The sequence below is a fragment of the Macaca mulatta genome, chromosome 7, assembly GCF_049350105.2.
Source record: "Macaca mulatta isolate MMU2019108-1 chromosome 7, T2T-MMU8v2.0, whole genome shotgun sequence".
NCBI lineage: Eukaryota > Metazoa > Chordata > Mammalia > Primates > Cercopithecidae > Macaca > Macaca mulatta.
In genome coordinates this window covers 58316407-58338397 of record NC_133412.1, presented here as the reverse complement: position 1 = coordinate 58338397, position 21991 = coordinate 58316407, and the positions used below count along the sequence as shown (strand labels likewise).

At 37.9% G+C, this 21991-nt stretch overlaps 1 protein-coding gene and 1 long non-coding RNA gene across 20 annotated transcripts in view; both read right to left on the bottom strand.

Annotated features, from left to right (window-relative positions):
* The window catches only part of ZFAND6 (zinc finger AN1-type containing 6), an 82419-nt gene that overhangs the window by 8970 nt on the left and 51458 nt on the right, over positions 1-21991 (bottom strand). For 14 of the 19 annotated variants that reach the window (XR_013395227.1, NM_001194435.1, XM_077938623.1 and 11 more), the window contains 3 exon segments: positions 9064-9234; positions 8275-8383; positions 7311-7411 (listed from right to left, as the gene is read on the bottom strand). Coding sequence is in view for 18 of the 19 variants with exons in the window: in XM_077938623.1 (XP_077794749.1) it covers positions 7311-7411; positions 8275-8383; positions 9064-9234 (381 nt within the window). In the remaining variant the exon portion in view is untranslated. 19 annotated transcript variants of the gene reach the window in all.
* LOC144330035 (uncharacterized) lies at positions 16663-20645 on the bottom strand. The gene is made up of 3 exons (XR_013395855.1): positions 19702-20645; positions 17491-19471; positions 16663-16851 (listed from the first exon to the last, which is right to left on the bottom strand). It is a non-coding gene; the product is annotated as an uncharacterized LOC144330035 (long non-coding RNA).

Here is a 21991-nt window from a genome sequence, read left to right as displayed (position 1 = left end):
CTCACGAGTTCCCTCTTCAATCCATGCTTCACACATTGCACGCAATCATCTGCCTTAAGTGGAAATCTAATGGTATTCCCTCTGATATTTAGAATTCTTCAATGGCTCCCAACTAACTCCCAGGATAAAGCCCAGAGGTCTTTCATGATTTTCTTCATCCTTCTTTCTCTGGCCTCATCTCTCACTATTTCTCAACGGTACCCCATGATTTAGCCATACGGAAGTACTTGCAGTTTCCCTGGACATATCAAACTCTCTTTTGCCTCTGGGCTCTTGGGTAAGTTATGCTTTCCATACAAAATACTCTTTCTATGCCCCTTCTGTCCCTCTTTTTACCAGGCTAACTCTAACTTGTTTTTCTTGTTTAAGCTTATATAATCAGCTCTTCCTCCACTGCCTCTCCCACAACTTTGGGGTGGGAAACCCTACTACGTATAGCACTTTTCGTATTAAAATTCCCTCACTGGCTCAACCTGGTTTAACTTCGAATTCTTTGAGGGGAGACATCTGTCCTATTTATCCCATTATCAGTGCCTATCCCAGTGTTTCCAACCACATAGCAGGCACTCAACAATAAGGATCTGTTGAACTGAATTACTTACCTATATGTGCCTCATTTCCCCAACTACACTGTAAGGCCGTTGAGAAGAAGGATGGTTACCTTATTCCCCATCTGAATCTCCAGTCCCATCACAGTGAACTACACGTAATACATGCTCAGACATTTACTGTGATTCTAACCTGCTTATGTTAACATCACTATCTCATATTTTAACAAAAGATGACAAAAGGCAAATACCACAAACAAGTGAATGTGCGCTAATGACAAACTCTATAGCATGTTACTCCACTCAGACATGCTGAAATCAGACAGGAGACAGTTCTAGTAATACCCTGTGAACATATTATTTTTGAAACAGAATACAGACACATCAAACCTTTTATTTTCAATGAATAAATATTCCTAGAATGTAAGCTCCAAGAGGGCAGGGGCTGAATGTCTTGTTTAATGTTTATCCCCAGCTCCTACAACAGTATCAGATAAGCCTATCTGGCTATACATACAGACTAAAAAACAGCTTAATTTGCAATCAGAAATGAAACTATTGTATTTATTGGTTTTGAAATATATAAGCCATAATATCTAACCTGTTCTCCAAAAACAGTCTGATATTCAAAAACATCCATTTAATGGCAGTAACACTATCACAAGATTATAGTTTTAACAAAACTGGTTTAACTACTGAGACACAAATTTGAATGGGATCTGGAAATGGAGAAGTGAAAATCCATCTATCTTCTACGCATACAAATGCCACTGCATATCTCAAAAGACATTCCACAGTTTTAACCCTAAAGCCCCAAAGGTGGCGAACGGTTTCTTTTTAACTGAGGCAAATGCAGTCTTTAAAGTGAAGGATCGGAAGGCTATCTAAAAGCTTATATGCTACAGCTAAAATGTGGGACCGATAAATGTTGTTTATATACCCATGAGGCTCAGATAACCTCAGCTTACCTGAAACTAATAGCTGACAACCTGAATTTCAACAGTCACCAAATGAATTCACGGACAAGATGATATAGTATTATTTTTAAAAGTCTATGATTCCCAGAAATTATCCAGTTTCCTCAGTTTTTATGTGAGTTTTAAGACCAAAGAATATCTTATCAAATTCCAAACAACCTTTCTAGCTTTAGTTTCAACATATAACTGCCTGAACTGACCACTTCAGCAACGGGTTTTTTCACTCTTTCTCAAATTTCATTTTTCCTACCTATATGCATTTGCACTCACAAGTTATCCTCCAGCAAAGCTGTCTTGGGGTGGTGGGGAGATATAATTTACACACCATAAAATTCACCCTTTAAAGTATACAATTCAGTGGTTTTTATTATATTCACAAGGTTATAAAACCATCACCACTATTTGGGAGGCCGAGACGGGAGGATCACGAGGTCAAGAGATCCTGGCTAACACGGCAAAACCCCGTCTCTACTAAAAAAAAAAAATACAAAAAACTAGCCGGGCGAGGTGGCGGGAGCCTGTAGTCCCAGCTACTCGAGAGGCTGAGGCAGGAGAATGGCGTAAACCCGAGAGGCGGAGCTTGCAGTGAGCTGAGATCCGGCCACTGCGCTCCAGCCTGGGCCGCGACAGAGCGAGACTCAGACTCAAAAAAAAAAAAACAAAAACAAAAACAAAAAAAACATCACCACTATCTAGTTTCAGAACATTTAAGTCACATTAAAGGAAAACTCTACTCATTAGCAATTACTCCCCACTTCCCACAGTTTCTGGCAACCACTAATCTTTCTGTATGACTAGCCTATTTTAGACATTCTATGTAAATAAAGTCATAAAACATGTAGCCTTTTGTACTTAGCTTCTTTTATTCAGCATATTTTCAAGGATCATTCATGCTGTGGCATGTATCAGAATATCCTTCCTCTTTGTGGCTGAATATTCTACTGTATGGATATACCACATTTTTTTTATCCAATCATCTACTTACAGCCACCTGAGTAGTTTCTATTTATTATGGATAATGCTGCTACGAACATTTGTGTACAAGTTTTTGTGTGGACATATGTTTTCAATTCTCCTGGGAATCAAGAGCAAAATGCTGGGTCATATAACAATTCTTTTTAATTTTTTGTGGAGCTAGCAGATTGTTTTCCAGTGTATCTGGCACCATTTGATACTCCCACCAAGGCAGGAGGGCTCCAATTTTTCTACATCCTTGACAATACTTAGTCATTGATTAGAGCCATCTGAGTGGGTATGAAGTGGTGCCTCATGACTTCCATTTCCCTAATATCTAATGATGTTGAGCTTTTTTTTTTTTTTTTTTTTTTTTTTTTTTTTTGAGACGGAGTCTTGCTGTGTTGCACAGGCTGGAGTCTTGCTCTGTTGCACAGGCTGGAATGCAGTGGCACAATCTCAGATCACTGCAACCTCCACCTCCCAGGTTCAAGCAATTCTCCTCTGCCTCAGCCTCACAAGTATCTGGGACTATAGGCGCATGCCATCACGCCCAGCTAATTTTCGTATTTTTAGTAGAGATGGGGTTTTACCATGTTGGCCAGGCTGGTCTCCAACTCCTGACTACAGGTGATCCACCTGCCTCGGCCTCCCAAAGTGCTGGGATTACAGATGTGAGCCACTGCGCCTGGCCCTGTTGAGCATCTTTCAATGTGTTTATTGGAAACTTGTATATATTTTCTGGAGAAATGTCTACTCAAATCCTTCGCTTATTTTTAAAATGGGTTTTCTATTGTTGAATTGTAATTATTTCTTTATGTATTCTTATCACATATATGATTTGCAAGTATTTTTCTCTCATTCTGTAGGCTGGTTTTCCACTCTTATTTTTTGAGAGAGGGTCTCATTCTGTCACCCAGGCTGAAGTGCAGTGGTGCGTTAATGGTTCACTGAGGCCTCAACATCCCAGGCTCAAGTGATCCTCCCACTTCAGCCTCCCTCCCCAGTAGCTGGGACTATAAGTGTGCACCACCATACTTGGCTATTTTTTGTACAGATGGGGTTTTGCCATGTTGCCCAGGCTGGTCTCAAAGTCTTGAGCTCAAGTGATCTGCCCACCTTCGCCTCCCAACGTGCTGGGATTACAGGCATAAACCACAGCGCCTAGTTGTTTTTCCACTCTTTTAAGCGAAAATCTTTATTTTGATGTAGCTCAATCTATCTATCTTTTCTTTGGTTGCTTGTGGTTAAGGTGTCGTATCTAAGAAACCACTGCCTAAACCAAGATCACAAAAATTTATACCTGTTTTAAGAGTTTTATAGTTCTCTTATATTTGTTTTAGGTCTTTCATGTATTTCAGGTGAATTTTTGTATATGGTATGAGGTAGGAGTCCAATTCATTCTTTTGAATGTGAATATGAGGTTGTTCCTGAATCATTTGTTTAAAAGATTATTCTTTTCCCATCAAAGGATTTTGGCACCACTGTTGAAAGTCAATTGCCCATAAATATAATAAGAGTTTATTTCTGGACTCTCAGTTCTATTCCACTTACCTTTATGACTATCCTCATGCTGCTACAACACAGTCTTGATTACTGCAGCTTGTATTCAATTTTGAAGCCAGGAATTGTTAGTCCTCCAACTTTGTTCTTTTTCAAGATAGCTTTGGCTATTCTCACTCATTCTTTAGAATCAGAAGAACTGCCTGATTTTTTAAACCCACACAGCCTTCCTAAATCAGTCCAAAGAGACTGTTCCCCCTCTGATTTCTTGAACCAATGATTTGACAATTCAACTTTGTATAAAGTCAGAAACCCTCAGAGTAGGAAATAGCCTGAGAATTCTAGTTCATCCTGCCACTTAGCACAGAATTCCCCTCTATACGTTCTCTAACATCAACTCATTTTTCCTAGAATGCTTCAGTGATGTAGACCTTACCATCTTAACATATGACATCATTCTAGTGTTGGAAAGCTTCAAAATTCTCTTACTCTAGGCCTCCTACAACTCCCAAATCACTCGGGCAATATAAAGAATACCTTCTGCAGCTTACAAAGTTCATCCAAACTCCATTATCTCAGTATCTTTTAATACCCGGTAAGAGGGACATACTTATCATTCTCTTTTAGGAGTAATGAAAGTAAGGCTCAGTGAAGTTAAGCAGGCATATCAAGATAGGAAAATAGAACTTATGAATCCAAATTCAGTATTTTTCTACTATGACTCAAGATCTGAGGGACTAAGAGGTTGACCAAATTTAAGCATATTCTTCAATTTTAGAGTGTAACAAAATGCTTCTATTAGTTCTTTCTTTTTAACCTAAAAGTCATCTTTTTTTTTTACAGTATTAACTTGTAAGTACCTTTAAAAACCTAAGTACCTTTAAAAAGTACCTAAGTACTTTTTAACCTAAAAATCATTCAAATCATGTATGAAAAATGGGGCCTATACAATTTCTCCTAATATGGCATCAGGACCACCTTTTGAAGTGATATACTCAGGGCTAAGTGGAGAAAACGGTATTGTTTTCCATACACCACAAATGGAAATAAAAACACTTTCATACACAAATGGTATAAAAACACTTCATATGTATTATGATAGTTTGCCAATCTCTGACCTTTATTCTTTGTCAGACTTCTGTAAGTACTATTGTATTCTTAAGCTTTATACATTTTTTTCACTGCCAACATTTTAAAATTTGTTCTATCATAAGACATAAAGAACATCTTCATGATTAGCATCCTGTTTTCTTCCTTCCTATCTCTGTCAAAACTGCTCAAAACTGCCATGTAATCTTTGCTTCTTGAAATTATCCTTTGGCAACTATGACCCAAAACTAACCAGGACCTAGATGGTTTCTTCCTCGGCTCCTTTGCTGGCTCATCCTCCTGCTTACTCCCTTGTGTTTAAACTATTTTTCAACCTATGACAAGGGCTTCTAAATTTCAGGCATAATACCGACTACTACACACACTTAAATACCTACTATCTATACAATCTCCAAATGAGCTTTTTCAACTTTGAAATCTGATCATTTGAAACTCACTATACCTAAAACTTTGTCTAACCAAATCACCTTATTCAGCTTCCCTGTCTAAAAAGCAACCACACCACTGCCACTATGATAAAACTGAAAGCTTTGACAATACCCTTGTCTTATTTCCTATGTCTGGTAAATAACTAAATCTTGAGATTTCTTATTCATTTATTTACTAGGAGCCTTACTCTGTTGCCCAGGCTGGAGGGCGGTGGCATGATCCTGGATCACTGTAAATTCCGCCTCCCAGTTCAAGCAATTCTCGTGCCTCAGCCTCCCGAAAAGCTGGGACTACAGGTGTGTGCCACCACGCCCAGCTAATTTTTTGTATTTTTTGTAGAGATGGGGTTTTCCCTTATTGTCCAAGCTGAGCTTGAACTCCTGAGCTCAGGCAATCCGCCCACTTCAGCCTCCCAAAGTGCTAGGATTACAGGCATGAGCTACCATGACCAGTCTTTTCCTTATTTCTTTAAAAATATTCCTCATTTCTGCCCTTCCTTAAATGTTTTGATGTAACTAACAAATAAAAATTCACTTAAAACATTTATGAATTTATCACAATATGCTAGATGGAATAGAATATTTATGTTGACCACACAGTATATTCTTTCATTACAGCAAAATCTACACAAACAAGCAAATTGGGTCAAGTATTTGCTGGGTATGGAAAAAAAAGCAAGAGGAATTACCTAGCTTATTTAAATTTATTTAATTCTTGAGACCAGGGGTGGGGGATGTGCTCTGGCGCCCACCCAGGCTGGAGTGCAGTGGCACGATCATGGCTCACTGCAGCCTGGAATTCCTGGGCTCAAGCAATCCTCCCACCTCAGCTTCCTGAGTAGTTGTGACTATAGGTATGTGTCACCTCACCTGGCTAATTTTTTGTTGTCCAGGCTAGTCTCAAACTCCCAGACTCAAGCGATCCTCCTGCCTCAGTCTCTCAAGTAGGTAGGATTATAGGCGCAAGCCACTGTGCTTGGCCTAAATTAAAAATTTAGCAAACTTAAACTAGGATTGGCAGATGTATCTGTTACCATCATGTGAACACCACGTGCAATGAAGTTTCACTGGTAAATCATCCCGTAGGCAGAATGACACACTGCTCTTCATTAGGCTTATCTTTCCAGACATCTTTCCTTATTACCACGTTACTTCCACACACTGCTAGAATACAAACTAATTAAGCAGAGATTTAATAGCCTCCTAAATGGCCTACTCCGCATTCTCTCTCCCTACTACAAAAGCCTTCATACAAATTTTCAAGTCTTCCTAGATCATTTTGAGCTACATAATGGGGATACGAAGAGCATGGGCAAGAACATGATAGATACCATGCTGTGAATACAAGCAACTGAATGTGACTACCGCATACATGGGGAAGAAGGGGCAGAACTGCCAGGCAAGATGGACACAGTCTCTCAGATAATGAGTCAAAACACAAAAGAAAGATATTCCCCTCAAACCAGCAGCCCCAGTTTTCTTAGAGAGTAGTATTTAGACTGAACCGGCCAAAATAGTAAAAGAGAACAGTGTAACACTGCCATTCATTTAATGATATTTTCACAATAAACAAATTTTGAATTTGCAACGTTTATGCTGATGATAAAATTACATGTAAGTGTGAAATGGCTCCCCAACATGTTAAATACTTAAAAATATAAAGTATTGTGTTCATAGGGAAAACAGAAAAATATGTATTTTAAGCTGGCAATTTTTTAATACATGCACCTACGATAGCGTCTGGCCTATAACACTCAAATAATAAAATACATGCTAGCTCATATACAAACCCTGCAGATCTTCTGTTTCAGGTACTGCTTTGTCCACAGATGTACTGTCCAATTGAGAAGATGCTACAGATTCTGATAAAAGTGACTGATTTGATACAGAGCTAGAAAAGCAAAATATTTCATTTTAAAAGGTGATCTCTACACATGAATATTAACTAATGTGCACAGTAACAGTTCAACATATCTAAATAGATGATTAAGATGAGAACACAGAGATACTTTTTTTTTAACAACTTAAACATAATCATAGAGCTTTAAAACTAGAGACCAATTTGAACCAGAATTTTACTGCCTTTGTGTATTTCAAGTACCACATGAATCCACTAAATGAAAACTAGCATGATAAAGACATGCTTAAAGAACCCTAAGACAAAGCTGTAAATGATATTCCAGCATAGTAAAACTGAACATCTCCTATCATGAATTGGAAAAAAGGAACCATAGTGTAGGAACTTAATATAGTGGTTCCTAACAGCAGAATAAAAATGAAACCAGTATTGCTGTATGCAGGCTTCCAAATGATGTGACTTCAGAGTTAAAAAGTATATATATACAGTATAATATAAACAAATATGAGTACTACACCATGATATTAAACAAAGATAATGTGTGACAAGACTGTATTTTTTTAATACAAGGTAGTAATACTTGCAGAATAAGACTAACATTTCACTTAACATGCTTCCAAAGGACTTCAGGAGTAGGTCAGGATACATTATGAGAAAGAAGACAGAAAAAGATGCCTGAAAAAGAAATCTAAGACTTAAACGATAACCCGCGATACCCCCAAGGTAAAAGCAAGAAATCGCTTTTTCTAACTAGTTATAATCAGACAGATAACATTTTAGGCCAGTTAATCTAAAAGCAGCTTTATGTAGTTTTCCTCATTAGAATTAATCAAACACAGAATATACTCTTTAGTTTTTATTGGCATTCGCATTATAATTCAGACACTACATCTTACCTTGGCTGCATAGATGAAGATGTAGAGTCTAATGTTGACTGGGCTTCTGGGACACTGCCATCTGTGCATTGAACTGGTAAAGATTCAGACAGACTACTGACAGAGGTTGCTGTAACAGTATCACATTTCACATTAGTGATTCTATATGCTAAGCAGTCTAAGACCTTATCTAAAAAAATCAAAATCCATTTTCCACAGAACACAGTATAGAGATTTTCTTTTAATATGTAGTACGTTGGTTCATTTTTTTTACTTAAAATTTTTTCAGTGGTTTGCCAGTGAAAAATATATTAATTTTAAACCAAGAAGGAAACCATATACAAGTTGTATACATTAATAAACTCCTATGTCTTAGGACTGAATAGCATCCAAGCCCAAATTCTTTAATTCAAAAACATCTTCCAAGTACTACAGTACAAATGAGGTATTTAAATAAGATGACATAGCAGTGAAGAATATAGGTTCAGAATTAAAATCTATGCTCAGTACATTAGGTTACACATGTAGATGATGACTTAATTTTGAAACAGTTTATACTCATTTGATCTTAGCCTTAAGAAAATTTGGAGCTTTGGTTAAATGGTTGTAGGTTTTGGCTTGAACAGAAACAGACAAGATCTCATATACAATATTAAATGAACTAATAGCCTACACTTTCATTAACCACAAAAATCTATACATGCAGGCATTAACCTACATGAAAACTATCCTAAATGAATAAACACTTCCTATTTTGCAAAGCTTGTATTTCAATTACGAATACAGATGGGTTTTACTAGAATTACTTACCAGGTGGGCTTATTCTACCATTACTACTATTCTGTCTTTGAAGATGTTCTTTATAGCATACTGAACACATGCCATTTGTACGAGGGTTTCCATAAAATCCACAGCCAGTGGAACAAAGCATAGGCACTTGGCTGTGATTAGTTTCTTGAGCCATGTTCCTCCGTTGCACACCTGAAATTTACATAAAATTAGCAAGGAACACAGACATACAACTTCCAATCACACATTATCCAAATCTGTTTTATAAGATAAAGAAAAAAAACCCCACATATACCAAACTACTCGATATAACTGTCCCAAGACATAGGGCTAAAGGAGAGGAAAATATAAAAACCAAAAGGACACATACTGAACTTTTTATCTCCAACCCACTCTACATAAGCAAGTCTGTACAGGCTCAGAAAGTACAAAGAACTCCTGGAGAAAGAAATCTGTTTTGAAGACTCTACCCCCAGAAGGTTATGGATAACTCATTAAGTCTAGCTCAGTTTGGACCCTCCTAGTAATAAGAGATATACATTATAAGTTTTGATGTATGTTATACTATTTAATTTCTAAGCATTTAAACTTTTGCTGGAAGTTCATGTGCTAATGTGTGTTATTTATTCTGTTTTAAAAGCATTTCACATAGTATCATGTCTGGTGAAGATATGGAGAACTGGGCTGAATGCTTGTAAAAAATGATAACAAATTGGTTCAATCTTTTTGGAAAGCAAGTTGGCAATTCACTTCAAGAACCCTATAAAAGACAAATATTGCTATCTGAACCAGTCATTCCCCTTTAAGGGTCTTCAACAAAATGACTAGAGTATAATCAGAAAAAGAATAATAAAATATAAGGGATGTGCTTCACAGTGTATTTATAATTTTTATAAACTGATAATAACATTAGAATGTATAGTTTTTTTTTTAAAGCATGATATATATTAATGACAAAAGTTATGCTGTCATTAAAAATATTTTAGAATACTTTTTGATGGAGAGAAATACTGATAATAAATGAAAAGGCACAATATGAAATGTGTATACAATATTTTGCCAATTAGGAAAAAAGAAGCATCCATTAATCATCAAAAAGGACAGTAATGAACACATCCCAGGATGGTGAAGCTAGTGTTTTCCCTGATTCGTACCTTTACTTATAAAATTCTCTAAAATGAAGATATTCTTGCCTAATTGGTGGAAATTTTTATTTTTTTAAGTATTTCAAACTAAAAAATATTAAAAACTAACAGGCCAGAGGCATTAGTCAGACAGGCAAGTGATGCTGGGACTGAGGGAATTGTTTGGGAATCACATGAAAGCAATAATCAATTACAGCAGATGGAAGAACCCCAAGCGCCATTTCTCCCAGAAAGCAATTGGTTCTTTGGCATGAATAACACGACAGACGGTACTAACAGGCTCTCTTTCTTATTAAAAAACAGCAATCTCCTAAGTGAAGGTTACTCTGAAATGGGTGTATATGTATTACAGATGAGTTTATTTTCAAAGATCATGAAGAATGAGACTAACCAAAGAAGGAAAATGTTTTGCCACTGAAATTTCCTTGAACTGGTAAATACGCAAGGAAAGCATTCACGGTTTACTGTTACCAACTAGATTTCTCTTCCCCTACATTATCTGAAGACCATTGATGGGTAGTGAGGATTTATACATATTTCAGAACCAAGAGCAATAATGCACTTGACTGAACTACAAAACAAGACAGCAGGCTTAGCATTTCCCTTAAAAAAAAAAAAAAAAAGGTCCTAAAACTGTTGAGGATAGTTAAACCTTTAGCCTATGAATACAATTTGGCATCTTTCTTATTCCATGATAACGAGTCATTTCAGAATCCCATCTTTGCCACCTTTCTTTTTTATAAATGCTACTTTAGAACCCTTTCTTCTACAGCCCTGTAAAATATATATACACACATATACACACACACACACACACATATACATCAAATTAAAAAATAACAATGATAGTATAGAAATGCTAATGTCAAACATTTTTGAGTTTTTTCCCTTTTTTGCCTATTTTGTGACGAATACTGGTCTGCAGCTTTCTCTTTTATGTTTATCTGATCTTGGTATCAGAGTAATTGCTCAAGGTCATATAGCTAATAAGTGATGGAGGCCAGGCATGGTGGCTCACACTTGTAAGCCCAGCACTTTGGGAGGCCGAGGTGGGCGGATCACGAGGTCAGGAGATTGAGACTATTCTGGCTAACATAGTGAAATTCCGTCTCTGCTAAAACTACAAAAAAATTAGCCAGGTGTGGTGGCGTGTGCCTGTAGTCCCAGCTGCTCGGGAGGCTGAGGCAGGAGAATCACTTGAACCCGGGAGGCAGAGGTTGCAGTGAGCAGGGGTCATACCACTGCAACCCAGCCTGGGCAACAGAGCAAGACTCCGTCCATAAATAAATAAATAAATAAGTGATCAATGATTCTCAAAGTATGGTTCACATACTCCTATAGAGGTCAAAATTGTTTTCATAATACTAGTGAGTTATTTGCCTTTTTCACCATATGGACATGAGCACAAATGCTGCTATAGCAATTGTGGGGAAAAAAAAAACACCTGAAGCCTCATCAAGGAGACAAATCAAAGCAGTGGCACCCAACTGTACTAGTAGTCAATTCTTCATCACCATGCTCTCACAGTAAAAATTATTAATTTTACTAAATCTTGACCCTGAATACACATCTTATTAACATTTTACGTGACAAACTGGGAAGCATGCATGAAGCACTCCTGTTGTGTAAAGAAGTATGAAGACTGAAGAAAAAGCACTGTGCAATTGTTTGAGTTGTGAGCTGACTGAATTGCCTTTTTCATGGAACATGTTTTTTATTTGAAAGAATGACTAATAAACTGGTTATTAAGACTTGAGTATTCAGCAGACATTTTTGAAAATGACCAAAGTGCACTCACCACTTCAAACATCTAATAGTATTTGTCATTAAAGACAACAGTCAAGTGAAAAAAACCTTGACAAGCATCTCCAATATTCTGAGAGTTTCTGATAAGATTCCTGGTGATATTAATGAAATGTGATTAGTTGATATGGTATCAATATTTGAAATATCATCATAAGACAGTGAATCAGTATTTTCTAAGCAACCAGTGTTGGTTGCTTAGCAAGAAATAGTAAGAAATTACTCATGAACAGAAGATCCATTCAAAGTGAAAGGCCATGAATTTTAATGTAACAGGACAAAAAGTTTTATATCGGGGTGTCCAATCGTTTGGCTTCCCTGGGCCACAGTGGAAGAATAATTGTCTTAGGCCACACATAAAGTACACTAATACTAACGAAAGTGGATGAGCTAAAATAGATAAATAAATAAATTAAATAAATAAATAACGTTTTAAGAAAGTTTATGAATTTGTGTTGGGGCCACAAATTGAACAAGCTTGTTTTGCATGTTTTCAATTTCGCACTGCAGCTATCCTTTAAGAAACTATCAATCGTCAAGTTTTGGTGTAATATTAAAGAAATCTGAAAATGTTATTAAAATATTCTTTCCAAATACATGAGCCCAGATTTTCTTTGTAACACTGTTAACAGATTGAATGCCAAAGCAATTACTAGAATCTTGCTATTAAGGCAGACTTTTAAAAAAAATCTGCAAAAATGTTGTTAACAATGCCACTCTTCTCATTAACAAGTGTGGGGGAGAGGAAAGTGGTTATTTTTCATAAAATATTTTAAAATAAACTACTACTTACAATATTTTCTCAGCTTTAATTTTTTTTTTTTTTTTTTGAGACGGAGTCTCGCTCTGTCGCCCAGGCTGGAGTGCAGTGGCCGGATCTCAGCTCACTGCAAGCTCCGCCTCCCGGGTTCACGCCATTCTCCTGCCTCTCAGCCTCCCGAGTAGCTAGGACTACAGGCGCCTACCACCTCGCCCGGCTAGTTTTTTGTATTTTTTAGTAGAGAGGGGGTTTCACTGTGTTAGCCAGGATGGTCTCGATCTCCTGACCTCGTGATCCACCCGTCTCGGCCTCCCAAAGTGCTTGGATTACAGGCTTGAGCCACCGCGCCCGGCCCTCCGCTTTAATTTTTAATATGATTTATTTAACTAGATAGATATAACTCTCATACACAAAAGCTCTTCGGGATATTGACACCAAAATTTTGAGAATCCACTGCTTATAAAAAGTGCACTCTCAGTATAGACAGTTTGCCCCTCAAGGGGGAAAACACTGATTTTTGGAGGAAAGGGTCACAAAAACCCTTACTCTAGTATAAAACACAGATATACATAAAACACATAAACAGATGTGCAATATCTCTCTGGAGTTAAAATCTCTGGAGGTGGGGGCCACTTAGGGAAAAAAAAAAACAAAAACCTAAAAAGGTTCCTTAGGGAAAAAAGAGAGAAAAAAGACTGAGGAACTCAGGTTTAAACCACCAACTACGCTACACCGCCTATTAACAATATTAAAGTACAAGAGAGGAATTAAAGGAACTTTCCCAATGATAATGATAAATACATGGCTAGCAACAAAACTGTAGAAGAGATAAATACCGTATTTCCATAAAAACTCAAGTAAAAAGTCATAGATGAAAGTACAATATGACCACTAAGCTTTTCATTACAATTACTTCAAAATATTAAGATTAAAGTTTGAAAACATGTAACACTACCAATTTTCCCAAGTCAAACTGCCTGCACGGCATCAAATTAACAATGATACTCATAATTCAAGAGGTACAAAGGGGTTCTCACAGAATTCTTAAAAAAAAATAAGAATCAACCTTATTCATTAATCGGTTAAGCCGTAAAATGCACCTTTACATGAAGAGTCAGAAAGACTGAAAAAGACAAAAAACCATAAAAGGGTAATTTAGTTTATCTGAATGTGTAACGGCATAGATGGGGTAGCTATGAAGAAATTGGAAGTCCTGCCTCCCTCCCTTTGCTACTATATCTTTTTGGGGCAATCAGTCTGGCATTCAAATGGTCAGAGAGGAAAAGGGATAAGGGGAGAAAAGGCAGAACAATTCCTTAACTGCTGCATTGTGGAATTATAAAACCACAAATCCAGAGGCAGGGAGTAAGATCACTCTACCAGATATTTTAAAAATGATTAGCACGGTATAATAAACAAAAGCCTATGAACTGAATAGAATTCATAAAATGTGACTTTTGACTGTTCATAACATTCAGTCAACCCCCCAACTTATTACTCCCTCTAACATTCCAGACAATACTTAACAGTTATTTGGAGTTTAGTATGTGCTAGGAACTGTTTTTACTGTTTTATTTATATCTTGTTTAATCCTCTCAAGAACCCTATGATGTTGGTGCTGTTGAAATCCCTATTTTAAAAACAAAAAAAATGATACTCAAAAAGACTTAGTTACTTGCCCAAGTTCCCCTATCTGGTAAGCAGCTAAGTCAGTGTCTTTTGATCTAAAAAACAAAAACAAAAACCAAAAAACCAACAATAACAACAAAAAACAAAGAGAACTGTCAAAGTCCACCATATCCCTGAAAACCTATAATTTTCTGAGCATTAATTCTTATTACTTTAAGTATACATTTTAAATTCCATTTATTCAATCTTAACATATCATGCAGCTTTAATTAGCTAAAATCATGCTCTTGAAAAAATTTGTTTTTCCTTTATGTCTTTTTACCCAGGAAGTTCTTAGCAGGATTAAAAATTCAAAATTAAATGCTCTAAGACTGTAAAGAAAATTCATTACCAATTATTAAAATTCTGACAAAAGAATAGTAACGATGGCAACACAAACTCAAGTATAACAGCATATACATGTCAATTAAACCTACTTTCCTGTGCTTCCTTCCCTAAAGGTAAGTCACCATGTTCCAATAATTTTTATTTTGAAATGTTTCATCCTCTTATTTTCCATCCCAACTGTGGTCCTCATTGCTTGTCATACCTGGGTTATTTTTAACAGTTTACTGCCCCTCCTCCTAATACATTTATTGAAATTCTCCTAAAACACCCAGTTCTCATCATATTACTTCTGTTTTAGTTTGTATAATTGTCCCAGAGAGGAGTACTCAACCTAGCATTCGTGCTTCACGTAATTTAACCCGAGCAGCCTAATTTCCCTAGAAAATATGCTGTATGTAAACAGAATGGGCTTGGAGTCAGGTTGCCCACAGCTGGAATCCCAGCTTTGTCATTTTATTACCTGTAAAAGCTTGGACTTGTTACTAAATTTCCCTGGTTTCAACTCCCTAAGGGGCACTTACATCATCTACCTAACCAGATTAAATAATGCGTATGAAAAGCATCTAAATAGCATGTGGCACACAGCAAAGTCTCAGTAACTGTTCTTACTCTACTCTTCGTAAAAGCAGAGGGTCTTTTGCTTCCCTCTGTTTGAAACAAATCATGTTCACTCCTGGAAACAAGCTTCTAGCTCATATTGCTCCTTTTTGAGTATAGCCCACCTACCTTTGTATTCTGCTTGTAATAATACTATCTATTTCAGGAAATCAGCTTAAATTCTATTTCTTCTGGGACCATTTCTGACCACCTCAAGCCTCTTCTACTCTATTCCTAAGGAAGCTGCTTGTACCACTCTTTTGGGGCACTTAATTGTACCATTACTCAAATATTTCACTGGTATACAACACTGTTACCAGCTAAACTCTTAAGTTTCTTCTTCAAACCCTCTTTATGCCTAACATGAATCCCACAAAATATTTTGTTGAGTAAACACACTTCATTATTGTCACAAGTATTCATGTCAGGCAAAAAAAACGGTTATTCTGTTGAAAAGGGGAGAAAACTGATGAAGAACGTTTCACAGTGCAATATTCATAATTTATATAATGAAACAGTTAATTCAGTAAGAATGACCAACAGCCCAAGGCAGTTATAAAATGCATACTTTTTTTCACTCCATTCTTTTTCTCCCTCATCCTGAAAAAAATAGGGAGAAAATATAATTTATAATGATGAATTAGTCCAAAGAAGTTGTGAACTAGCAAAGTTAAGTCTGACCCATAGCCGTATTTGATTGGCCAGTATCTATTACTTTTTAAAAAAATTAGTTGTTAGCATTCAAAAATTGGGGAATGTCACATAATTCCAGATTTCTTCTGTTGAAAAATAGGAAGATCTGACAATATTGGACTCATGTTCCTCAAATTAAAACCCATCCGCTAGGGCCCTATTAGGCAGAGCCTGTACTCTCCAATTCATGACCACCTTCAATTTTAGTTATCTAACTGATCTTATAAGTAATCTCTAGCCTTTTCAATTTGGGACCTTCACTAATAATTTCAAGAGAAGAAAAAAAAAATACACGTAACATGTCTAGTTAAATAAGAATGCACATTAAACTTTGAACCAGTACCACACCGCAACACAAAGTGTTACACAAAGGTAAGACGAGCTCCTGCCACATTCTGCCTTTTTTTAGATCACTGGAAAACTAACCACTCAGAATGGGTGAATTCTCTTTGCAATTGTATCAAATGGATCCCAGAAGAGAGCAAAATAGGATTTATGGTACACTCTAATTTTTTTTTATTAACTGATCAAAAGAGGAATTACCTAACTTGGCATAGGTGCTTGAGATTAGTGTTTCCTGGTTGCATACAGTAATTCCCAGTTCTAAGCCTTTGGATCTCCAATTATCACATGGATAATAAACAGATATGAGGGATGGTAAGGGGCAGCAGTAACCTTTTTGCAGAGATGATTAAAAAAAAAAAATCCCGCCAGGCGCAGTGGCTCACGTCTATAATCCCAGCACTTTGGGTGGCCAAGGTGGGCAGATCACGAGGTCAGGAGTTCGAGACCGGCCTGACCAACATGGTGAAACCTCGTCTCTACTAAAAATATAAAAATCAGCCGGGCATGGTGGCGAGTGCCTGTAATCCCAGCTACTCAGGAGACTGAGGCAGGAGAATTGCTTGAACCCAGGAGGCGGAGGTTGCAGTGAGCCAAGATCATGCCATTATAATCCAGCCTAGGCAACAGAGCGAGACTCCATCTCAAAAAAATCCAGCAAAGCTCATAAAGCCAACAGATCAGAAAGTATGACTTGATATAAAACACTTGGGATGAATGCTATTTACTCTGATAAAAGTATAGGGATTTTGGACTACTGTACTGACTGTGCTTTGTAGTTTCTCTGCATAGCAGTTTTTTGGGTTTTTTTGAGACGGAGTTTCACTCTTGCTGCCCAGGCCGGACTGCAGTGGTGCAATCTCGGCTCACTGCAACCTCTGCCTCCCAGGTTCAAGCAATTCTCCTACCTCAGCCTCCCATGTAGTTGGGAATACAGGTATGCACCACCATGCCCAGCTAATTTTTTATTTTTAGTAAAGACGGGGTTTCACCATGTTGGCCAGGCTGGTCTCGAATCCCTGACCTCAGGTGATCCACCTCCCTCGGCCTCCCAAAGTGCTGGGATTACAGGTGTAAGTCACCATGCCTGGCCTATACAGCAGTTTTTTCCAGACTTCTGTTGAAAAATAGGAAGATCTGACAATACTGGACTCATGTCCCCCAAATTAAAACCCATCAGCTAAGGCCCTATTAGGCAGAGCCTGTACTCTCCAATTCAAGACCACCTTCAATTTTAGCTACCTGACTGATCTTATAAGCAATCTTTGGCCTTTTCAATTTGGGAATCTTCACTATTAGTTTCAAGAGAAGAAAAAAATACACATATCTAGTTAATTAAGAATGCACATTAAACTTTGAACTAGTACTGCAGCACAAAGTGGTAAGATGAGCCCCTCCCACTTATAAGAAAACTTTATAAAAAACTTATGAGAAAAATTTCCTTATAGCAATGTATCACTATATACTTATCCTATATTGCTATATAGTTATACTGGTAAAATAAATCTCACCAAGAGGCCACTGTATTGTACCAACCTCAGATTGAAAATACAGTATTCCGAGGATGTGAAACCTGTCAATAAGGAAGACTGACTTTTCATACCCAAATGTATCGCAGGGTTGACTGCAAGTCTTAAGAACCCACAAATTCTGGTGTCTGCAGGAGTGGGAGGAGGAGGATCCTGGAACCAATACCTGCAGATACTGAGGGATGACTGACGTATGTTCATCACCCAGTGAAGGGAAAGGATTAGAAAGGCAATATGTCTCATCCAAATGTATCCCCAGACATGATTTATATGGAGTTATAGCCATGACATGATAAATGATAGTAACGCTCTTGGTACAATCCCATCTCCATTTAGCACACCAAGCTAAACATATCTGTGGTGTCTTAATCATGAAATTACTCAACAACTGAATCTGAAGAGTATCTGTATTACTGAAGCTGACAGCTTCAATCTATCTACTATGTTTTCTTTCCTTGCTCTTTTAGGTAACAGAACATCTATTTCTTGCAGGAAGACCATTTCATTTGCTTGGGTAGAACTGACCCCTCCCATCCCAGGGCCAGGCCTGTCTCAGGGGTGAATACCTGAGCCAAGTCTGGGCATGTGACAAGCTGAGCCTTTCACTTTTATATCTGCAATCCATCTAGAGTTGATTTTTTTTGGTATGGAATGAAGAGTTAAGATTAATGCTTTTCTCCATATGGATATCTAATTAACTCCAAACCATTTATTAAAATGATCATCTTTTCCCTACAGTCTCATCTTTGCCCACACATTAGGCCTCATACATGTATGGGTCTTTTCCTAGGCTCTCTATTCTATTCTACTGGTTTATTTCTCTACCCTGTTCTAAATTACTACAGTTTTTTTCGGTATCTAGCATCAGTTTCAATCTTCCTCATGATTGTGTTGGCTATTCTTGGCTCTTCGCATTTCCACACAAATTTTAGATTCAGTTTGTCAATTTCTACTTAAAAAATAAAAACCAATAGGATTTTTATTGGAACTGTGTTGAGTCTACAGATGTGCAAATACTACTGTATATCTCTCAGTTTATTTAGTTCTCCTTTAGGTTCGTAATAAAGTTTTATAGTGTTCTGTGACGAGGTCTTGCACATCTTTTAGATACTCCTAGGAATTTGTTTAAAATCTATTATAAATGGTGTATCTTATTTTTAAATCTCATTTTCTGTCTGTTGCCAGCCTCCAAGGTGGCCTGTCCCAATTCCCTGAGCCTCCTGGTAGTCAGGCCTCATGCAGTTCCTTCCCACATTTTATCAGCGTTGGTCTGGGATATCAACAGAATACCACGGAAGTAATGGCATGTCTTCCAAATCTAGGTCATAAGAGACACTGTGGTTTCTGCTTTGCTTTCTCCTTGGTAACTCACTCTGGAGAGGCTGAGAGCCATGTCATAGAGAAAGGCTCATGTGATAAGTAGCTGAGGTCTCTGGCCAACAGCTATATGCGTGAACCAGGAAGCGGATCTTCTCTAGCCCTGATCAAATCTTTGAATGACTGCAGCCTTGGCTGACATGTGAATTGGAACCTCATGAAACACCCTGGGCCAAAGCTACAGCTGGGGCCCTTCCATATTCCCAACAGAAACTGTGTGAGATAATAAATATTTGTTGTTTAAGCCAGTGAATTTTGGGTTAGTTTCTTATGCCGCAATTGATAACACAGTTTCCGGTATATATGTCTCCCTGCTTCTCGCCCCCCTATAGTTTATTTTCAACACAGCAGCCAGTGATCTTAACTAAAATCTAAACCAATCACACTGCTTGCTTACTCAAAATCTTCCAGTAGCTTCCCAACTTACAAAGCGTTAAAAGCCATATTCTTTATCATGACTTAAAGGCCCTTCATGATCTGGTCCCCCATTACATGACTTCCTCTTTTACTCCTCTTCCTATCATACACAATGCCGGGTATGACAGGTATTTTCCTGCCTGAGGCCTTTGTAGTTGCTATTCCTTCTATTTTGCAGAAATCATCAAGACTAGGTTCTTCACCTCCTTCCGGTCTCTGCTCAAATGTTACCTTTTTCAAGGAGGGCTTCCCTTGCCACCTATTTAAAATTGTCTCCAGCATCAATTCCAGTTTTATCTTTCTTCAACGCCCTTATCCTAATCTTAATTTCCTATTGTATTGTGTCTCCCCGTGCTAAAATGTTACCTCCATAAGGGCAGGGATTTTGTCCATTTTGTTCCCTGATGCTTTGAATAATGCTTGGTAAATGGTAGGCATTCAATATTGATTGAATGTATGAGTGAAACTGCACTGCCACCTTACCTGCACACCACCACTAGTAGCCAAGGATTTATCCCAAGGTAAAAAAACTAGAAGGCTCCTTTTAAAGAAATTGATTTTGCTCTTTAAGAAGAGAGCTAGATCTGTCAGCAAGGTATGCCATATATGACTATATAGTTTGTGCACTGAACAAAGATGTCTCACGCCTGTAATCCCAGCACTTTGGGAAGCTGAGACAGGCAGATGACTTGAGGTCAGGAGTTCGAGATCAGCCTGGCCAACGCGGTGAAATCCTGTCTCTACTAAAAATACAAAAATTGGCCAGGTGTAGTGGCAGGCGTCTGTAATCCCAGCTACTCAGGAGGCTAAGGCAGAAGTGCTTGAACCCAGGAGGCAGAGGTTGCAGTGAGCCACGATTGCATCACTGCATTCCAGCCTGGGTGACAGAGCAAGACTCTAAAAAAAAAAAAAGAAAAAAAAACCAAAAAAACAAGTATGCCTGGCCTTATGCTCCAAGCTTTTGGGCATCTTTTCCATTCAGCCTACTCAGAAAGAGGTCATTTAGCAATGTGACTAATTTAGCATACCCAATGGTAATTTTATTAGTAAAATTAAGTTGCGGTGAATTTCATGTTCTCAAACTGACCTAAGTTCCATATCGCATACCTTAAAGAGCAAGGCATAGTTTTTACCAGCACAAGGCCACCTAATATTCCTATTTGCAAAAAGAGGAAAACCGTTCAAATTTTCCCACTGGCTTCCACATTCATGGACACTCATTCTCTTTTCTTCTCAAGATTACCACAGATCGATCTATCTATGCCTTTTTATTCGTCTTCGCCCTTAAAGCTTTTAATTCAACCATGTAGACTTTGTGCTTCATGCCCCTGCCCAAAACCTTTTAAAAAATCTCTTCTCCCCCTAAGGCAAATCTTCAATTGTAAATGAATGTCCTTTCCTAATTTTAAAGTTTAATATATGGTCATTCTCTAAATTTGTATCTTTTCTGCTCATGAAACTGCACATTTGTTACAGAAGAAAACCTGCTTTACTATTTATTGAGTGCTTTATGTGCCAAGCACTTATAAATACCAACCACTTCAATCCTCATAATAGTCCTATGAAGTAGGTACTATTACCACTCTCATTTTACAGAGAAGTAAACTGTTCAAGGACACACAGCTAGTAACTGAGGAGCTGGGATTCAACCCAAGCAGTTGGCTGGAGTCCACACTCTAAATCAATAGTTGCCAAAGCGTATCTGTGGACTTCTGGGGATTCCTGAGAGCCTTTCAGAGGTCCCTCTCCCTCCTCCCTGCCCTCCCAACTCCCTCTTCTCCCCCGCTTTCCCCTCTCTCCTCTCTTCTCTTCGACAGAGTTTTGCTCTTGTTGCCCAGGCTGGAGTGCAGTGGCACGATCTCGGCTCACTGCAACCTCCGCCTCCCAGGTTCAAGTGATTTCCCTGACTCAGCCTCCTGAGTAGCTGGGATTTACGGGCACCTACCACCACTATTTTTTGTGTTTTTAGTAGAGACAGGGTTTCACCATGTTGGCCACACTGGTCTTGAACTCCTGACCTAGGTGACCCACCTGCCTCGGCCTCCCAAAGTGCTGGGATTACAGGCATGAACCACTGCACCCAGTCCCTATTTTCATAGTAACAATAACTTGTTATTCGTCTTATTCACTTTGTTGACATTTGCACTGGCAGTGTAAAAGCAATGAAGGGTAAAACAGCTAGAGCTTTAACATGCCATCAAGGCAGTGGCACCAAACCATACTATAATAGTATAGTTGTCATTATATGACAAGAAGATGTCATATAATAT